This window comes from Pogona vitticeps, chromosome 5 (assembly GCF_051106095.1).
Source record: "Pogona vitticeps strain Pit_001003342236 chromosome 5, PviZW2.1, whole genome shotgun sequence".
In the NCBI taxonomy this organism is placed as follows: domain Eukaryota; kingdom Metazoa; phylum Chordata; class Lepidosauria; order Squamata; family Agamidae; genus Pogona; species Pogona vitticeps.
The window spans coordinates 172841440-172862425 of record NC_135787.1 but is presented as its reverse complement, the minus strand read 5'-3'; the positions used below and the strand labels follow the sequence as shown (position 1 = coordinate 172862425).

Sequence of the window (20986 nt, the reverse complement as noted above, 5' to 3'; positions counted from 1 at the left end):
GGGGTGACAGAAAGGAAAAAGGGAATTGGAATTAATGAGGAAGAGGAAAGACAATAAAATACCAACATCCTTTCTATACCTATTGCCATATCAATATTTTAAGTTATTCTGTTTACCCTTTTCTGCCTTCTAGATTAAGTTCTCATTTCAATATATGCTATTTACACGCTGCCTGTTAATTCAGTCCAGTTGTTGAATAGATCCCATCTTTCTGTTGCCTTTTGCAAGGGATAGTCCTTCATGACTTCTGATAGAATATCCATTTCTGCTATTTCCCGTATTTTTTCAATAAGATCTTCTTGTTTCGGTACCGTCGGACTTTTCCAATTTTTAGCATATAGAATTCTGGCTGTCGTAACAATATATATAACTATATGTTCCTTTGACTTATCTATATTATCAGGTATCATAGTAAAAACAGTTCTGGGGTTAATGGCACCTTACAGAGCAATATTTGTTGCAGCATGGCATGTACTCTTTTCCGATATTGTTTCGCTACTCCACATGACCACCACATATGATAATAACTTCCCACTTGTGCTTCACATTTCCAACACTTATTTGATACATCTGTATACATCTTTGACAATTTTTCTGGGGTCATGTGCCACCTATAAAACATTTTATATATGTTCTCTTTAAAATTAACCGATCTTGTAAGTTTTATGTTACTTTGCCATATTTTCAGCCATTGATCAATATCAATATTATGCCCTATACTTTGTGCCCACTTAATCATACATTCCTTAACCATTTCATCTTGCATTTTAATTTCCAGCATATAATTATACATTTTCTTAACAATTTGTTCTTTTGAACCCAGCAAAAGCTTATCAAAAATTGTTTGCTCTGAGTAGAAACCTTCTATTTTATCTTTTGAATATCTAGATTCTAACTGTGCTCTAGGCCACCAATCTATATAGACATTCTGTGACTCTAGTTCTTCTTTAGACCTTAGTTCACCATCCTTTTAAAATAAATTTTGATATCTTAAAAGATTTGCTTTTGTCATGAGATTAGGTTGTGTAAAGGCCTCTATCGGTGACACCCATACAGGTTAGACATCTATTAACTTTTAAGAGAGCTCTGCTTCTAGTAGCATGCAAACTGTATCATTTATTTTAACTCTGAGACATTTAAAGTTTGATTGTTCTTGCTAGGGTTTTACCTCTTGTGAATGGCAGCTTCTCTTAAAAAGCAAAATCCTCTAGCGTCATCTGTAGAGCTTAATTTGAATGGCTGCAGATCTGTGCCTCCTCTTCACTATTTTTTATTTGTTACTGCTGTTCGTAGCATCATTTTTTATTTGTTACTGCAGTTTCGGCCCTGGATACCTGAAGGACCGCCTCCTTCCATATGAACCTATCCGGCAGTTAAGATCTAGCCAGGGGGGGCTTTTGAAAGAGCCATCCCTCAAGGAGGTAAGACGGACGGCTTGTAGACAAAGGGCCTTTTCAGCAGCTGCCCCCAGACTATAGAACGCCATCCTGAGGGAGATTCGTCTGGTGTTGACGTTGATGATGTTTCGGCACCAGGTCAAAGCCTTCCTATTCCAGAAGGCTTTTAATTGAAATAATACCAACTGTGGGTCCTGATGGCAACTTTTAGAGTATATATTTTAATTGTATTTTAATTGTTTTATCTTTTTTTACTGTAGTTAAATTGCTGTAAGCCGCCCAGAGATCTTTGTGTAGTGTGGGCGGCATATAAGTAAATAAATAAATCATGCCTGAGAAAGAAATCTGGATATGCTGACACCTTAGGCCCAGGTGGGTCCTTTATGTTCGACTAATGAAGATGCTTCATTAATATGGGTTTTGGAATTAGTTTTCAAAGAGACTTTGGCGTTCACAGTAGGTAAAATTCTAGCAAGAGCAGCCAAAGTAACTGCCCCAGGTCAAAACAGATGATACGGATAACTCTTGACTAGAAATGGAAGTCCCTTTAAAAAGCCTGTTTAACCTAATACGAACTTTCCTCATCAAGTAAGAAGTGTTAGATTCCAGAAGAAACAGGAGAGACTTCAGCTAACTTGATTTTAATGACAACTTTTTTTTCCTGAAGCATGAGATTTTGCTAATTAGGTGCTGCATCTCCCATTAAATTCATCTCAGCTGAAACCTGCACACCTTTTGAATTCCTAAGTATGAATTTAAAAGGTTAGGTACCCATCTTTGAAAGTCTTAGCATTAATTTATAACTCTCTACCCATCTTTTACTTTCTGTTACTGCCTATATTTTGCACAATCTGTTATGACTTACTTAATTTTTAAGTTATGTTTTAAAATTACTTTATGTTTTTATGATATTCACTACCACTATTAAGGGAATGTGAGTTCAATGGAAATGAGCTTTTAAATCTTGGAACGATTTTTCTTTATGTCAAAACAATATTTTATACTTTTGGTCTAAAAATCTGGTGATTTTTTTCCCCCTGAATAAATTGCAACCATTACAGTAACACTTCTTCATAATCAGTTTTGTTTGAATACTGTAGTTGCTTTCATATGGATTACAGTGTGGGCTCTTTTTTTGGTCTTTCTTAATTTTCTCTTTTATTTAAATACTGTTGATCAGCATGCATTGTATGATTTCAGGAATTTCACACACACCCATTAGTTACTGCAGTTAGAGATGGGCGTGAATTGCCAGTTTGGCAGTTCATCCCAATTCATTTAACACTGCAACAAGTTATTTCATGCCCCTCCCACTCCGGTGAGTGCCCACTCAGAAGCAGCATTCCAGCTTCCCTATCCTGCCTCCTCTGCTTCTGAATGGGCATCTGCCAGAGGGGGCAGGGCACCAAACACCTGTTGTGGCCATAAATGGACTGAGATGAACTGCCGAACCAGTGGTTTGTGCCCATCTCTGATTGCATTGCACAGTATATAAAAAATTTAAATATAAATACAAACTGCACTGTGGTACTCGAAACAGAGAAGCAAAAATGGGAGCATGTTATGATTCTCTAAATATCTTTGTATGCAGAATAAAACATAAGGAGATTAGAAAAAACAGAAGGAGATAAATTAATTTTTTTCTGGACAGAACCTAGCTGATTGACAGGAGAGCCTATTGCTCTGCTGGCATGGGTCCATGTGGTCTTTGTTGCTCAGGCAGAGATCACTGACTGAAGTCAGCCAGGCTTCCAATTTTGCCAGGAGGTACTGGATGCAAACATTTTCCTTGTATGAAGTCTACAAATGTCAGTCTGCTCACAGGACTTGACCACCACCAGAAGAAATGAGTACTATACAATTCCATGCTCTTCAGTTTTGGTTTTCTACCTGAGTGTGTTTGCTTCTTCATTAATAATAGTACAGTAGGAGCCATGCAGTTCCTCAGGATTTAGTCTCGGGCAAGGGAATACAAAATTGCAGCTTCAGGCTGGGATCCTGTTCAGTTGCTTGTATGTGGGCTTAGTTTCAGCAGAAACTTAAAAAAAAACAGGGAAAAATAAATTCAGTTCAGTTAAACATAGGGATGGTGTCACTGGTGGCACACAGTCTGATCACCATTAGGTAGTCTCATTCCACAATGGTAGGATGAGCCCATCTTGCTCAAATAATGGGCCACCAAGCAGTCGTGACAATGTGTTTGGGGGGTTGTGACTAGCAATCCTGGTGGGTTACCACCCCCTGCTGCTCTGGCCTCATGGGAATGCTTGGAGGAGGATAGCCCAGGTGTCCCTGACATGAGGTCAGAGGGAACAGCTGGTCAGAGGGAAGGAGGGTGCACTGGTGGCATTAAAGGAGCATTGGGGCAAAATGCCAGGGTCTTTTGGGTCTGCAATGCCTGGGGAGAGGCAAGCTGAGGAGACCTGAGGTCTGCAGCAGAGAAGCTAGCCCTCCTTTATACGCTCTGTAGTGACAGCAGTGGCCATGTCTGGTATGTCTCCAGAAATAAAACAATACTTTTTAAAAACCTGCTTTTATGTGAATGCACTCCAGCCACTCTTCATGGGAGCACCTGCTTTGCCTCTGACTTCTGCAAACATTTGGGGTAGAAAGAAACCTAGTTTGGCGGCGGACGAAATTGGCAATTACAGGCCCGTCGCCAATGTTTCTTTCTTAAGCAAGGTAGTCAAGAGGGTGGTGGCTGACCAGCTTCAGGCGTTCCTGGATGATACAGATGCCCTGGATCCGTTCCAATCGGGCTTCAGGCCGCGCCATGGAACAGAAACGGCATTGGTCGCCCTGTGTGATGACCTACTGAGGGAGGCCGACAGGGGCAAAGTGTCTCTGCTGGTCCTCCTCGATATCTCAGCGGCCTTTGATACCATTGACCACGGTATCCTCTTGGGGAGGCTCTCTGAGTTGGGAATAGGTGGCTTGGCATTGGCCTGGCTCCGTTCCTTCTTGGAGGACCGTCCCCAGAGAGTACAGCTTGGGGAGAATGTCTCGGCCCCGTGGAGCCTCAATTGCGGGGTCCCACAGGGGTCGATCATCTCCCCAATGCTGTTTAACATCTATATGAGGCCGCTGGGGGGGGGGGTCATCAGGAGATGTGGAGCACAGTGCCATCAATATGCGGATGACACACAGCTCTACATCTCCTTTTTTCCAACTACAGGAGATGCCGTTCTGTCCCTTCGGCGTTGCCTGGAGACTGTATTGGAATGGATGCAGGAGAACGGGCTGAGGCTGAACCCGGACAAGACGGAGGTACTGAGGGTGGGCGCCCCCACACCTGGGGATATGGGAAACTCCCTCAGTAGCCTCGAAGGCTACTGGATCCGGCTGGATTCCAGGATGCTATGAGAGGGGTTACGGCTGACCTGGCCAGCGCTCCTGTCGAGGCTCTGGTTGACAGCTGGTCCACTGCTGCCGCCAGGGCCGTAGACATGATCGCGCCTAAGCGCCCTCTCCGTCGCCGAACTCGCCCGGCGCCCTGGTTCAACCAGGAGCTTCGAGCGATGAAGCGATACAAGAGAAGGCTAGAGCGTAGGTGGAGGAAGATCCCGACGGAATTTAATTGGATAGCTGTCAGGGTCGCAACTAACCTTTACCTAATTAAGGTAAAGGCTGCATGTCGATCATTCTTCGCTAACCGGATAAGCGAAGCATCAAATCAACAGGCGGAGTTGTTCCGTATAGTGCGCGACCTATCCGGAACTGGTTCGGGTGATAGGCCTCCCCCTAGTTTCTCGCCCGACCAGTTTGCAGCCTTTTTTAAAGCTAAAGTGGAGGCCATCCGCCGGGACCTCTCTCCGTTTTTGAATACAGTGAGTCGAGCAGAGATGTCCAGCGCTCCGTCTTGCCCGGTGACCTTTGACTCCTTTCAGCCTGTCATCCCTGATACTGTGGCCAGGGTGCTTGACCGCTGTCGTGCCACCACCTCCTCCTTGGACCCTTGCCCGGCCTGGCTAATCAAAGCAGCCAGGCCGATAACAACTGAATGGGCCACTGCAATAATAAATGGGTCTTTCCTTGAGGGCAGGTTTCCCTCTGCCCTCAAGGAGACACTCATTAGGCCCATAAGAAAGAAACCTAGCTTGGCGGCGGACGAAATTGGCAATTACAGGCCCGTCGCCAATGTTTCTTTCATGAGCAAAGTGGTGGAGAGGGTGGTGGCCGACCAGCTTCAGGCATACTTGGATGAAACAGATGCCTTGGATCCATTCCAGTCGGGCTTCAGGCCGCGCCACGGTACAGAGACGGCATTGGTCGCCCTGTATGATGACCTGTTGAGGGAGGCCGACAGGGGAAAAATTTCTCTGTTGGTCCTCCTCGACATCTCAGCGGCCTTTGATACCGTCGACCACGGTATCCTCCTGGGGAGGCTCTCCGAGTTGGGAATTGGTGGCTCGGCTCTTGCCTGGCTCCGTTCCTTCTTGGAGGACCGTCCCCAGAGAGTCCAGCTTGGGGAGAGTGTCTCGGCCCCGTGGAGTCTCAATTGTGGGGTTCCACAGGGGTCGATTATCTCCCCAATGCTGTTTAACATCTATATGAGGCCGCTGGGTGGGGTCATCCGGGGATGTGGGGCTTCGTGTCACCAATATGCTGATGACACCCAGCTCTACATCTCCTTTTCACCTGATACAGGTGATGCTGTCCTGTCCCTTCAGCGCTGCCTGGAGGCCGTACTGGGATGGATGCAGGAGAATGGGCTGAGGCTGAACCCGGACAAGACGGAAGTTCTGAGGGTGGGTGGCCCCGTGGTTAGCGGCTTGGGGGACTCTCTCACATTTGGGGGGGTAACTCTGGCCGCGAAGAGTGGGGTCCGCAGTTTGGGCATACATCTGGACCCGACGCTTACCATGGAAACACAGGTGGCGTCGGTAGTCCGTACCGCCTTTTACCATCTTTGGCGGATTGCCCGGCTGCGGCCCTATCTCGACACGGGGGCACTCACTACCTTGGTGCATGCGCTCGTAATCTCAAGATTAGACCACTGTAACGCGCTCTACGTGGGGCTGCCTTTGAGGCTGATGCGGAAACTTCAGGTGGTGCAGAATGCTGCGGCCAGACTCCTTACCGGAGTGAGAAAATACCATCACATTTCTCCAGCGCTGGCCGCATTGCATTGGCTGCCCATCTGTTTCCGCATCGACTTCAAAGTTTTAATGCTTACTTATAAGGCCCTAAACGGCTTAGGACCTCGATACTTGGCGGATCGCCTGCTCCCACCTAGGTCTACCCGGTTCACCCGCGCGAGTCTGGAGGTGAGGCTGAGGGGCCTGACGCCGAGAGAGGCCCAGAAGGAGAAGACACGAAACCGGGCCTTCTCGGCGGTGGCTCCTCGCCTCTGGAACAACCTTCCTCCAGAGATTCGCGCGGCTCCTACGCTGGGTGTTTTTAAAACTCAATTAAAAACATGGTTATACATCCAGGCCTTCCCTCCAATCAATTCCTGATCCCTTTTCTAATTTTCCTTATATTCCTTTTTGTCTGTTGTGATTGCAATTATTATTTATGTTTATGTACATGTTTTTAATTGTATTTTATCTTTATTATATGTTGGAAGCCGCCTAGAGTGGACTTATAGTCCAGATAGGCGGGATATAAATTCAATAAATAAATAAATAAATAAATAAATTTTTGGGGGGATGACTCTGCCCGCCAGGGATGGGGTCCGCAGCTTGGGGATCCATCTGGACCCAGCACTCACTATGGAGACCCAGGTGGCGTCCGTTCCGCTTTCTTCCATCTTAGGCGGATAGCCCAGCTGCGGCCCTACCTTGATGTGGGGTCTCTCACCACTCTGGTGCATGCGCTTGTAGTCTCAAGATTAGACCACTGTAATGCGCTCTACGTGGATTTACCTTTGAGATTGCTGCAGAAACTACAGGTGGTGCAGAATGCGGCGGCCAGACTACTCAGTGGACTGAGAAGATACCAACATATCTCACCCGCTCTGGCCGCATTGCATTGGCTGCCCATCTCATTCCGCATCAATTTCAAAGTGTTAATGCTTACCTATAAAGCCCTAAACGGTTTAGGACCTCGATACTTGGCGGAACACCTTCTCCCACCAAGATCTACCCGTGTCACTCGCGCGAGCCAGGAGGTGAGGCTGAAGAGCCTAACACTGAGAGAGGCCCAAAAGGAAAAGAACAGAAACCGGGCCTTCTCGGCAGTGGCTCCTCGCCTTTGGAACAACTTACCCCCTGAGATTCGCGCGGCTCCCTCGCTGGGTATTTTTAAGAAACAACTAAAAACACTGATGTACAGGCAGGCCTTCCCAACAGAAAACCCTTGACGATTCTTTCTTCTAATTTGTTCTCTATCTTTACTATGTCCTACCTATAATGTTGTAAAAATTATAATATTGTTTTTACTGTAAGCCGCCTAGAGTGGTCGAATACGATCAGATAGGCGGGATAGAAATAAAATAAATAAATAAAAATAAATAAATATTTTCTCAGACAAAAAAAATGTAAAATTATAAACATATTGTCACTTTGTGCTGGTGGGGCACATACCAGCCTTTGTGCCCAAATCAGAATTCAGAAAACTTTATTTTGGGGGCATTCAGCGTCCAGAATCTCCCAGACCTCTTTTATTAGGTTTTACCAAGCTGTAGGTGAAATAAATAAACAAGTATTTTTTCCCCACAAATAACTATTTGTGTACTTATTTCTTTTCCTGACAGTATCTGTCTTGGAAGACAGATATGTTATGCCATTATAAAGTGACAATTACATGTGTATCTTTTTTATATGGCCTTTACATCTGTTTGGGAGTGAAAAAATAATACCAGGCAGAGCCCTAAGGCTGTTGCTAATACTATAGGCTTCTTATTTTATATGGTTTGTTAAGAAAGCTTTAGACTGAACTTATTCAGTCTAGGAGTTCATATGCACTGTTCCTGCTTGAAAACAAAGAGGACTTGGTGATGACATGTTTGCCACATGTCCACAGTCTTATGGTGTTTACGTAGCATGGTGTGCTGACTAAGATGTGCTGATTACGAACTCCAGCCTTAGCAAAACGGAACCAAGAACAGTACTGTAAGACTTGTGGCCAAGTATTTCTCCTAAAGGACAGAGTATTGCCTAAAGTTGTGTAGCAAACCTGCTCCAGGTTTCCGCTTGAACTTTGAAAGGGTTATCAGAAGCACTTAGTCATATGCCCAAACAGATTCAGCACTTTGGATAGCTCCATTAACTTGCTAGCCTTATGAAGCTGGAGTTTCCATTCTTCCCTGCTCTTTTGAAGCCTAGGAAAAGCTTCTGTGGAATGGATATCTATCTGTCTGTCTGTCTTGAAGGGAGGTCCCAGGCAACTTCGTTTTGGTACCAAGTTAAAACATGCTTATTTAGTAGAACATATGAGAGTAGAGGATCATGGCCTGTACAGGTTTCAGTGCAGTGCTTTCAATGCTCAAATGTTTTAATTTTATATTTTGAAGTATAGGCATCCTTCAGTCTCAAGAGACTATGGTAACATGCTCTAAATAGAGGTCTTGGAACAGCATCTAGTGTGGGTGTGAAGGCCAATTTGAGAGTGACAATCCCTTCCACACTGAAGACAAATACAATGTGTCCCCTGTCCAGCTCCCTGATTTGGCTGGTTTCGGGACTGCCTCTTTGCCTCAGCCTGCTGGACAAGTATCTCTTCAAATTGGGAGAGGCCATGCTGTACTGCTTCCCTCCAGGCTGAAAGCTCAGATGTCAAGGTTTCCCATCTGTTGTGGTCCATTCCTAAGGGCTTCAGATCCCGCTTGCAGATATCCTTGGATTGCAGCTGTGGTCTTCCTTTGGGGCGATTTCCCTGCACTAATTCTCCACACAGGAGATCTTTTGGAATCCGATTTTATATTTTAAATTGTTTGATTATAAGTGTCTTTTAAAATTGTATGAATAAAAATTGTTTTGTGCAGCTCTGGAATCTGTCTTGAGATCCTGTGGTATAGGGTGGCCTATAAATGTTTTAGGATACCCAATGTGATGTGGTGGATAGAGTGACGACTAGGACTGAGGCAGCCAGGGTTCAAATCCCACTCAGCCATGGAAACTCACTCGGGATGTTGTCGTCGTAGTCGTTTAGTCGTGTCCGACTCTTCGTGACCCCATGGACCAGAGCACGCCAGGCCCTCCTATCTTCTACTGCCTCCCGGATGTAGAACTGGTAAAACCACTCCTTAAACATCTTATTTAGCTTTAAATCCCTATTAGGGTTACTATAAGTCAGTCACAACCTGATGGCATATTAACAACAAGACATGTTTAACAAAATTTTAAAAGAAACCTGTAATTTAAAATTAAAACAGAGAAACAATAGGGAAAGGATATAGAGGCAGGGGTACCTAGAGAGAAGAAGACTGTGTGTTTGCTTTATTTAAGATAGGGACAGTTGTAGCAGAATATGGAGACTAAGGAGTTACGCTAAAGCTTGATAGAAACAGTGGATTTTGATGAGGGATTTGAAGGAAATGAACAGGTGTGGAATATTCAGCTGCTAAACTGTCAGAATATTCACATGGCTGCATCAGACTTGAAAGAAGAAAAATCTATTAGAGTACCTACTCTGGTAATTTGCAGTTCCTTTCATGGGATCAAAAAATTCTCACTTGCAGCGTTTATGAGTTCTTTTCTCTCCAAAAGGGAACACTTCATCCTTTGCTGAGAAGCTTCTTGTCCTTATAGCATACCTCATGTGCTGTGTGAAGCTGTAATACATATTATGCAACTAACGGGGGGGGGGGAGTGGAATTGTGGGACAGATAAGCAAAGCTTGACAAACCCGTTATTCAAAGCGGCATCAGTTTTGTGGGTTCGCTTTATAAAAGAGGAAGGGCTCATCTCTAATCTGGCAAGACGTCCATCATTTCTAAGGCAGCACTTAAATAAGGACTGATCTGAGAGGCATGTCAGGGACTCGTGCAATTTTGCAGTGACTGCTAAAATGCAGCTACTGTTTCACATAGAAGCATGATTTGAAATCTATGCCGTCGCTTTCTCTATAACAGCACAAAAGATTCTGGGGTGCCAGATTCAAGCACTGCAGCTTCCTGATGTGGCAAAACATCCTGTACTTGTTTTCAGTATAATTTCATATGAAGTTAAAGTTCATTCGTCTGTCTAACGTAGAATACACATTGACTTGCAATAGGCTCTGTTCTGGTTTCTGACTTTTTTGAGCAGTGTCCACAAGTTGTTCATGTCAGATTAAATTGTTTAATTATTTCCCTTTTCCCTCCACATCCTTTTCCTTCTTGTATTATGCCTTTTAAGTCATGTCCCCCCCCCCTTCCAATATGGATATGCTGCTCTGGGAGCCCTTGGGGTGAAGAGCAGGATAAGAATGAATTACGTGATTGTCAGGCATTCCTTTATATTCATACATTTCTGTTGAATGAAAGAAAAAGATTTTAAAAATTTGTTTCATATATTTCTGTCTTTTAATGAGCTCAAGGTGGAATATACTAGTTTCCTCTTTTCCTTTTGTCCTCATAACAACACAGAGAGGTAGGTCAAAGCTGAGAGAGTGTGGCTGGCCATCATCAATCAGTAAGTTTTATGGAGCTCTGAACCCAGTTGTCTCAACCTGACATTCTAACCATTGCACCATAATGGTTCTTCAGAGGCATCTGGAATCCACACAAACCATGATTTCTTTTCAAGATGCTCCATTTCATCCCTTTAGCCCATAAGACAATGTCAGCATTCTTTTCACCACTGTGTAAGCACACTCCTTACTGGACTTTGGCCCTTCCAGGACATTGGTGGTGTCCCCACATCTGCCTGTTGATGTCTTCCTTCTGGTGTGTGGATGACACCCTCAGACAATGAGTCTGCTGGTCATATATGAAAATGTTCTACATCTCTTAAATAGCTGCAGAACCACCAGAGTCTCTGGCTTGTGTGTGCCTAATAATTCCTTCAGTCAACATAATTCTGTGGTGTTTCTCTAGAAGTTGGTAGCCTTTGCTGTAAATTGCATTCAAAGTGCAAGTCAGCTATTGTTTTGGTATTCTTGAAAAATAATTAGGGTTATAAGTTGGAAATTCGTATTTGTATAGAACTATGAATATCGCTGATGCAGCTGAATCTAAGAAGAGACCGGCCCCCGGGACTGGACTGTCTTGCGCTGGTTCTGCTCATCCTGCCAATGGTGCCTGGACCATTGATCTTTTCCTGCTCGGCTGGCCACTCCAGACAGGGGCTGGGAGGATGAGTCTCCCTGCACGGTTGCTGAGTGGCCAACCTAGCAGGAAGAGAGCAGAGCTCCAGGTACCATTGGAAGGATAAGTAGGACTGGCACTGCAGCAAGACACATGAGTGGACGGTCTGGTCTTGGGGGAAGACTCTCATTAGGTCCAGCTGCATTGGGGATATTCATATACGAATACGAATATACTCATTTCCATAACTTTCACAAGCAGATGCATCAGCTGAAATGGAAAAGGTGAAATGGCAAAGGGGCTAGTGGGGGCACAATATTTTGGTTTTCCATTTCTCTCTCTTCCTCCCAGTTTTTATTCATTTGGACAACCTTCGAGAACCTATTACAATCCAGACGTAAAGCAGAGCATTGAAATTTTGCACTATCCTAGAGTTTTGTTAATTCCAGATTACTTTATTTTTTCTGTGTATAAGATGCCCGCATGTATAAGACGCCCCCCCCCAGTTTTTAACCCAAAATTAAGAAATCTAAGTGGAGCTTAGCAAGTGGAGGGTAAAACAGGAATCAAAGCCCTGCAGGATCACTTTGATCCCTGCTTTCCCCTCCACTTGTTTTTTTCTTTCTCCTCAGCTTACTTCTGTGTATAAGACGACCATCAATTTTTAGTCTAAAGATTTTAGACAAATTATAGTCTTATACATGGAAAAATATGGTAACTGAAACAATGTTGAACTGTGGATAGTGGAACTAGGTTAGATTTTATAAAATTGCTGTTTCCAAATTTTCTTTAGGATTTGTTTGTCTCAATTTTGAAATCCAGTGTTTGTGTGTGTTTTGTTTTGTTTTACTAATTATCCATATAAACAGATAGAAGAGGATGTTTTCCCCATTTGGGACAATTGTGGACTGCAGTTTTAAGTGTCACTGAAATCTGGGCAAACCCAGCAACTTGGAATAGTATTGAGTGTGAATATGCAGTGAGTATAGGAAGACGCTGTATTAATATCACATACTGGGGGGAAAGTATGCATTACTGGATCAGCATGCCTTGATTAGCTTTCCAGTGCAAAGAATAGTCCAGTGTATTTCCAATATCATACTATAAATTGAACCAAGATCACCAAAGTCTTTTATTTAAGTCATTTAAGGACATTAGGATCTGACTGGAATCACAGTAACTTTTAATTAACTGCCTTTTATCTTTCTGGCAATTATTAAATAACTATTAAAAGTGTTGGAGCTAGTAGACCAAGGCATTGAAATGGATTGGTGGGCGCAATCACAACTAATATCAAGGTATACTAAAAATAAGCAACAGGGATTTTATCAAGAAAACACTCCTTTCGACAGAACTCTTTTAGAATCAGAAAGAAAATGCATTAAGTTACTATGTAATTTCTTGCTAGATTTCGAAACACAAGATGAAGTAGTAAAAGCATGCATGATCAAATGGGCACTGAATGTAGGACACAATATTGAATTAAACCAATGGGAACAAATCTGGAAAATAAATATAAATATAACTAAATCTTCAATATTCAATACAATGTTCTACAGATGGTACATAACTCCCCACAACTCTGGCTAAAATAAGCAATCAGTTTTCAAATGTATGTTGGAAATGTAAACAGAAAGAAGGGACATTTTACCACATGTGGTGGGTGTGTAAAGAAGACCAAAAATACTGGACCAAAGTCAACCAGATACTGCAAGAGATATTAGAAACTCCAATATTGATGATACCAGATTTTTTCTACTAAATATTTTGCCTAATACATTAGATTCTGAAAAAGCATTCTTAGCCAACCATGTGATAACAGCGGTAAGAATAGTATTTGCGAAACAGTGAAAGGAGTCTGGAATACCACAAATAGACAAATTGATAGGGAAAATACTGGTAACCGCAGAAATGGATATGCTAACAGAATGGTTGAGTCAAAAAAAGAAAAAGGATCATTGGGAAACATGGCTGCCACTATAAACATGGTTGCAAAAAAGACCAGCTACATGATTAATAATGGGAATTACAAAATACCTGCCTGAATTTAGATTTTTCTATATAATGTATATATTTTTGTATGATAACTGGAATTATTCTTAGAAGGGATTAATTAGAATTATTATGGGGAAAAAATACCGATTTGTAATGTGACCGTTCAAATCCACCCCCTCTAAATGTATCTTTATCCCAGTTATCCCTTACCCCACCCTACCTCTATAAAAAGAAAAATAAATAAATATTTTTTTAAAAAAAGTGTTGGATTAGTTTAGTTTTGATTTTGATGCCTTTCTGACATTGCCTTCCTCTAGCCTGTGGACCTGGCTTCCAAACCATTAGCTGACAGTATTCTTATGCTGCGTGATGAGAGATGGAAAGATGTCCGAAGTCTGTTGACCCAAGTCTTCAGAGCCGCAAAGATTAAAGAGGTAAGGTGTAGGCAACAGTGCCGCCATTCCAGGCACAAGAAGAGTTTCTTTCTTTCTCTGTGCTGAATGTTTCTCAAATGTGTGATGTTTAATGGCTCTGTAATGAATGACTGCCAGTCATCTACTGCCAGCGTGTCAATGCCTCACTGGTTTGCTTATGTAAAGTCTTGCTCCTTTGGGGAAAATAATTTTCATTCTATCGTGCTGTTTATCAGAGAACCGAGTGTGAGATTTCACTTATCAATGGAATAGCTATGAGTTATTTGTGTTCTCTCAGACCCCAGCAGCCTCTGGATCTCTACAGAATGTCTCTTGCAAAAAATAAATGTGTGTTATGTCAATGGAAATCCAGGGGGGACCCCAAAGTACCACAAAAGGGAGATTTGCCCCGAGAGAACAATATATATATATTTATATATAAAATCAGCACACTTAAGAAGGCAGTATTTCGTCAGCCCCGCTGGATTACTTTGTTTGGTTTGTCCCACCTTTGGTTTCAGGGGATGAGGGCAACATTTGGAAACTTACCTTTAAGAATAAATATACTGTAGTGATGTGTTGAAGCATCCAAAACTGGTAAGTGGCAGGATGAGGTTTTGGGACCAGTGGCCTCCTCCAAAATACCACATGTCAGTTACAGATGGTTTCAGTGGGTCACAATTCATATTTGTTTTAAGCTCTACTATTAACATAACTATGTTTAATGCAGTGTGTCCTACCACGTCTATAGGGTGTTCAGGATGAATAGACATTATTTGACATGACAAATTTAAACATAGGAATCTGCCTTATTTAGAGTTGCCTTTTTTGGATTATAAATTTAAGACTATCACAGATTTTCCCCTTGTATTATTTTTTAAAAGTTACTGTATTTTTCCAAGCTCTCCTGGACTGTTCATCTTCCTTAGTCTACTCAGGCTGAGGTTGAGTCTCTTGGAACTCAGGCAGAGAAAAGCCTTTGCCATCACCTCTTATGTGATGATTTTAACTCAGAATGCCTGCCCAAGAACAGAATGACAGATCTACTGTCATTCTGCTGCTGACGTAACTTTTACAGATTTTGTGCAAAAAAGGTGTTTTGGGGTGGGTTTTTTTCTGCGAAAAGTACTGAAATGTGAAAAATGCACAAAACCTCATGTAATTTTGCCCAGTGGAAAGAAGACCTTTGAAATATTTCATTCTTATCTGCAGAAACAAAATGTGTGCAAAGAGAAATAAATCCTTGCTCTTGTAGGTTTAACACATATTTTACTTACACCAGGGGAAGATTTTGTCCTGCTCCTCGGCTTCTCCTAATAAGGATTATTCCCTTTCTTGCAAGAGTGGAATTGGTGGAATGTTGTTGATAATTAATCCTTGTTTCCTGTGTCGATAACTAATCTGTGTTCTAGAATAACCTGGCCTTAACCATTGACTGCCACCATGGAAGAACTTTGCCCTCTCCCAAATGGATCACTGCAGAATGAATCTTTCTCAGAGAAATATTATGGTGCACATACCTTTGAGGGAGAAAGGGAAAGAGGGTGGGTGTGTGCACAGCCCACACATTGATTTAATTTCCTTTTTCTTTTTAAATAGCAGTCAATTGCTAGACTATAGTAGAATTGCAAGACAGGTTCTTTAAGCGGGATGAGCATTGGGTGCCTCAGCATTTCTTTAACACTGATTTCTCTATACATTTTTCAAGCTGTTGGAGACCCATTTTATGCTGCGACAAACTTCAAGTCCATTAATATTCTGTCTCTTAATTTAAAAATAGGGTGATGTCTCAGTTGGTTAAAAGTCACCCCTGAAAAGAAATAAACAGTAATTCTTTCCCTTTGTAATCTTATGGTGGAAAAAAAAAACACACCCCAAACATGACACATTCCTCACTTTAGTGTCTGTTGTTTGGTTATCAAAATTTTCCACTGGACAGAAGCCTACATTTTTTTGACATGCTGCTGTCGAAACCCACAGTAGCATCTAAATGTGTCTGGCTCTTTTAGTCTATAGACAGCTGTTGCTTAGCAACACCAGCTGTCACCCCCTTATTATGGTAAATTCTAATTGGCCATAAGCCCAGCAAGGACTGCTGATTAATCAGAACCGACAATGCCATTGGTTATGCACCTAGACAACTGATTTAGTCTGAGGTTTGGTAGCAAATTGTATAAATCCTTAGGATTTTAAGAGAGGAAAAAGCAATAAATTCAGATGCCTGATCAGTAATTGGGATGGTGGGGGGGAAGGAATTTGTATTGCCTTGGCGGAAATTAATCTCCCTTACGTGGGTCATCAACACAGGGCAAAACCCTCACAGTCAGTTTTTCTCCAGTTAAACATAACAAAAGATAAAACCCCTGGTATGTATAGAGCAGCCCCTGCTGGCATGAGCCAGATGTAGTTGGAGATACAAATGGTTCTCGGACATTGTGCCTTGCAGAGATGAACGTCTGTGTTGACTGTGTTAATTATTTAAAGGGAGAAGGGAATACACCCTGTTGCTTCTTGTGCTCTATGGCTGTGAAGGAGGAGCACCAGCTGCCAGGGAGGCAAAAGAGCAGAGGCTCATCTGTGAATTGCAAACTCTTTCTTTCTTTCTTTTCTCTTTTTTTAAACAATGACAGCCGTTTCTGTGGCACTCGAAGCACTAACATATTTATGACGGGGTCAGCATTTGCTGGCCAGTCCTCTTTATAGGATGCAGCAGGGAAAACACTTCAGCTTTCACACCCATACATGGTGATTGGAAAGACAATCACAACCCGCGTGGATGATCTTGGTCTTGGTCTCCAGTGACACATCCATACACTTTTCTGATTGCTTTGGAATTTTTGGCCCAGATCAGGAGGGACAATGGCTAAGGATCACAATCAGCAGTGCTCCTTCATTTGAAGGACAAAGGAAGTTCATCTGATAATCAAGACGTATTTATTTTGGACCAAGAAGACACTCCTCAACACACAAGAAAAATGCCTCCACACCTCCTAGAGAGCACAAGCAGACTTTCTAAGCCAAAAAGTTCTCCATCTCTCTTTCTCTCTCTGTGAATTGGTCTCCTTGTCAGCTGGTGAAGTGGGCACAAGAACACCAGCCTGATCTCCCTCTTGAAATAGTTTGTTATTTGAAGACTTAGAATAGGAGATAAACATGTTGAACTGCATTTCAGGAAACAGTAGATGACACCCCCCCCACACACACACACACATTTTTATGTTGTTAAAACAGATAGTGTTAATATCAGGTTGTTGTAGCATAACCAGACCAAACGGACTGGAAAAATCCCATTATGTGATTAAATATTACATAGAATCACAGAATAGTGAAGTTGGAAGGGGCCTATAAGGCCATCAAGTCCAACTCCCTGCTCGATGTAGGAATACAAATCAAAGGATATGTTCCAGTTGGTTGTCTAACCTTCTCTTGAAAGCCTCCAGTGTTGGAGCACTCACTACCTCTCAGGATAATTTTTTCCATTGTCATACTGCTCTAACAGTTAACGAAGTTTTTCCTGATACTGAACCAAAATCTTGTTTCCTGTAACTTGAGCCACTACAACTCCATTGATCACTAATTGCATGGTGTTTAGGGTTCTGAGGTTTTCATATAAATTTCTAAGTTCTATTAACAAACTGTACCTTTAAATTCTGTTTATGCTGCCCCCTACCCCCTGCCCCCATCTTACCAGTTTTCTGCAGACATCAAAATCCTGATCTGTCACAATGGACCAGCCACCATTGGTCCTTGTGACTGGTTTGAAATAATCACTTTGAAAACTCCTTGGTTTTTTTTAATTCTCCTTTCCTTTTCATTCCATTTTCCTGTTTAGAGGGAACAATGAAGCAACTTGTTTGGCCTTCTGGTTATGTAAGTTAGCCAGTCTTACATGAAACTGTTTTTTGTGGGTTGTTGATAATTTTCAGTAGAATTCTAGATGAAACCATGTTGTCATGGGATAGAATCTTCCATGAGGGGAAATATTCAGAGATACTGCCAAAGATTTGCAGAACCAAAAGGCCTTGTCATCATCCCCCCCCCCCCGGTCCTCCCTTTGTAAGGGCAAGTGCATGCTGTTACTAGGGAATCCACACCACACTGCTTGTGGAATTTTGCTTAGTTTACTGTTCTATTAAAAACAAGTACTAGCAGGAGCTAAGCATGGAAAGTTTCATTTGGGGAGGTTAAAGTTTGACAGTAATGTGGGGCAGCTGAAAACAGTGGGTTGCATGAAAGAAAAATCTGAACAACCTTCATAATAGCAGAATATGCAAAACAGCCCAGTAGGCTTCATGACACAAATCTCTTGTACGCATCTAACAAATTTCAAATTTCAAGGCTGCCTATAAAATTTCTCCAATAACAATGTGTCACATTAAAAACAAAAATACATCTATATAAAGAACAATAGCAAAAATCAAACTAAATAGACAGTGCCTTTCCTACCCATTCATTAATATCCATTACGGAGGGCAGGGCTTCCCTTGTTTTACCACTGAGTGATACACTCCATGGAGACCAGGAAAAAGGCTTTCTTCATCATAGTGCTCACATGTATCACTTCCTGTAGCAGAGGCAGAATATGTATATTAGAAGCTGACTACATGGGCTGTTCTGCCTGCTCTTTTGAGTGCTGCAAGGATGGGCTTTTGTTGTTGTTGCTTAGTCATGTCCGACTCTTCATGACCCCATGGACCAGAGCACGCCAGGCCCTCCTGTCTTCCACTGCCTCCCAGAGTTGGGTTAAATTCATGTTGGTCACTTCGATGACACTCGTCCAAACATCTCGTCCTCTGTCGTCCCCTTCTCCTCCTGCCTTCACACTTTCCCAACATCAGTGCCTTTTCCAGGGACTCTTCTCATCTCATGAGATGACCAAAGTGTTGGAGCCTCATCTTCAGGATCTGTCCTTCCCGTGAGCACTCAGGCCTGATTTCCTTTAGAATGGATAAGTTTGTTCTCCTTGCAGTCCAGGGGACTCTCAAAAGCCTCCTCCAACATCACAATTCAAAAGCATCAATTCTTTGGCGGTCAGCTTTCTTTATGATCCAGCTCTCACTTCCGTACATCACTACAGGGATGGGCTAGTGTGCTCTTAAAGATGGTGATCCGAGGATGTCTTTGCTAGAGCACACTAGCCCAGTGTTTCTACCTGCACCTTTCTGTCAAAGGGCTTCTACTTTTCTGGTGTGAGTAGAATCACTCTGGTTTGGATCACTTCCAGCCCATGGGATTGCTGTATTCGATACTATATAAGCCTTCCACTTCCAATTTGCTGATATCATGAAGTTGCTTAATAAGTAAGTCATTTCACAATAATGGCAAATTAATCACTTCCCTTGCTCAGCAAAGGACAGGGTAAGTGGGAGGAAATATTTTGACTCGCTGATGTGCTACATCACTTATTTAAAAAAATTGAAAATGTTTTCTTCACTTTGCCTTTAAGGAGCCGTCAGGAAATCACCTGCAGTGGAATCATTGACCACCATTCCATGTGAATGCTCAGGTTTGATTAGATCATTTTGTAATCAAGCTTGACCACTCCCTGCTGTATACTTGACTGCTGACAAATGTAAGATAAAGACACAGATTCTGCTAGCAAAATCCCTGGACAACTGATTGGCCACTTTGTGATAAAAGAATCTTGGACGAAATAGAGGGTCACCAGGCCAGCAGCACTCCATTCCGAGAGGTTTCAGGCTGAAAACCTGAGATCTGGGAGCATGCTTTTGTTATGTCTTTGGGGATAGAACTCCTGCAGTACAGTAATTGCAAACTGGTGCATGTGCTTGGCAGACAAATAATGTAGACAGCCAATGAAGTAGTCTTACGTAGGGTCTGGCCTGGAATATCTGTTGAGAGAGGCTTCTAGACTGAAAGCTGTAACACACAATGATAAGCAGCTTAAGTAAGCAGTGTACGTACTGAAAGAAACACTATTTTCCAAATCAAAGACAGGACAGAAGTAAATTTAGATAGCTCTCTTGGTGATCTGTAGTATGCCAGGATAAAAGCCCCAAACCAGAGAATTTGTTGCCAAGTTGACAGCATCTCATTGTCTGAGATTTCAATAAAGTAAAGGTAAAGGTTGCCCTTGACATTTAGTTCAGTCGTGTCCGACTCTAGGGCGCAGTGCTCATCTCCATTTCTAAGCCATAGAGCGAGCATTTTTTTGTCCGAAGACAGTTTCTGTGGTCATGTGGCCAGTGCAGCTAAACACGGAATGCTGTTTACCTTCCCTCCAAGGTGGTCCCTATTTATCTACTCACATTTACATGCTTTCAAACTGCTAGGTCGGCAGGAGCTGGGACAAGCGACGGGAGCTCACTCTGTCATGTGGATTCGATCTTACGATTGCTTGGTCTTCTGACCTTGCAGCACAGAGGCTTCTGCGGTTTAACCTGCAGCACCACCACTATTGAGATTTCAGTACCAATCTCTAAAATCCAGAGGATGAATCCCATAGTATGAGCTTTAGTGCTAAGATCTGGCAGTTCTAAATCTATTTAGATACTTTAGATAGGTATTTGGTCTGATCCATTGTGAATCTTTGTACATTTATACTTTTAGTCTTTTTACCTAGCGTCTAAATCATGTGACCAAGTGCCACACACACTGTCTTAGGGAGGGAATCTCAGTCATAGGCAGCTGCTTTTCCAGGGTGTTGGAAGAAAGTACATCATTATATACCCATACATTACATACATTGCATAGATACAATGCCTATAAATACAGATACACATACATAAAACAAACATTTTATAGTTAACACCCCCATATTTTGATTTCTTCAAGTTGATTTCCTCTTCCCTCCAAGATGTGAACAAATGTTCAAATAAACTTTTTATGTCATCCAGCTTTACAGGGGAATTCTTTCCTACAAGCATGCCAATAAACTAAAAGTGTGAGCTGATACTGACTACAACCAGATGTAGTCAACACAGTGTAAGTCCAAACACTGAGATAGATTTAATGTTTTTCACCTGAGGCAGGCCAATAAACCAAGGTTA

The 20986-nt window shown here is 42.4% G+C and overlaps 1 protein-coding gene across 2 annotated transcripts in view; it reads left to right on the top strand.

The window, feature by feature from the left end:
- TBXAS1 (thromboxane A synthase 1) overlaps positions 1-20986 on the top strand; it is a 311542-nt gene that overhangs the window by 186690 nt on the left and 103866 nt on the right. For both annotated transcript variants that reach the window (XM_020800497.3, XM_072999994.2), the window contains exon 6: positions 13881-13997. In XM_020800497.3, coding sequence (XP_020656156.3) covers positions 13881-13997 — 117 coding nt within the window. The remainder of the gene's footprint in view (positions 1-13880; positions 13998-20986) is intronic.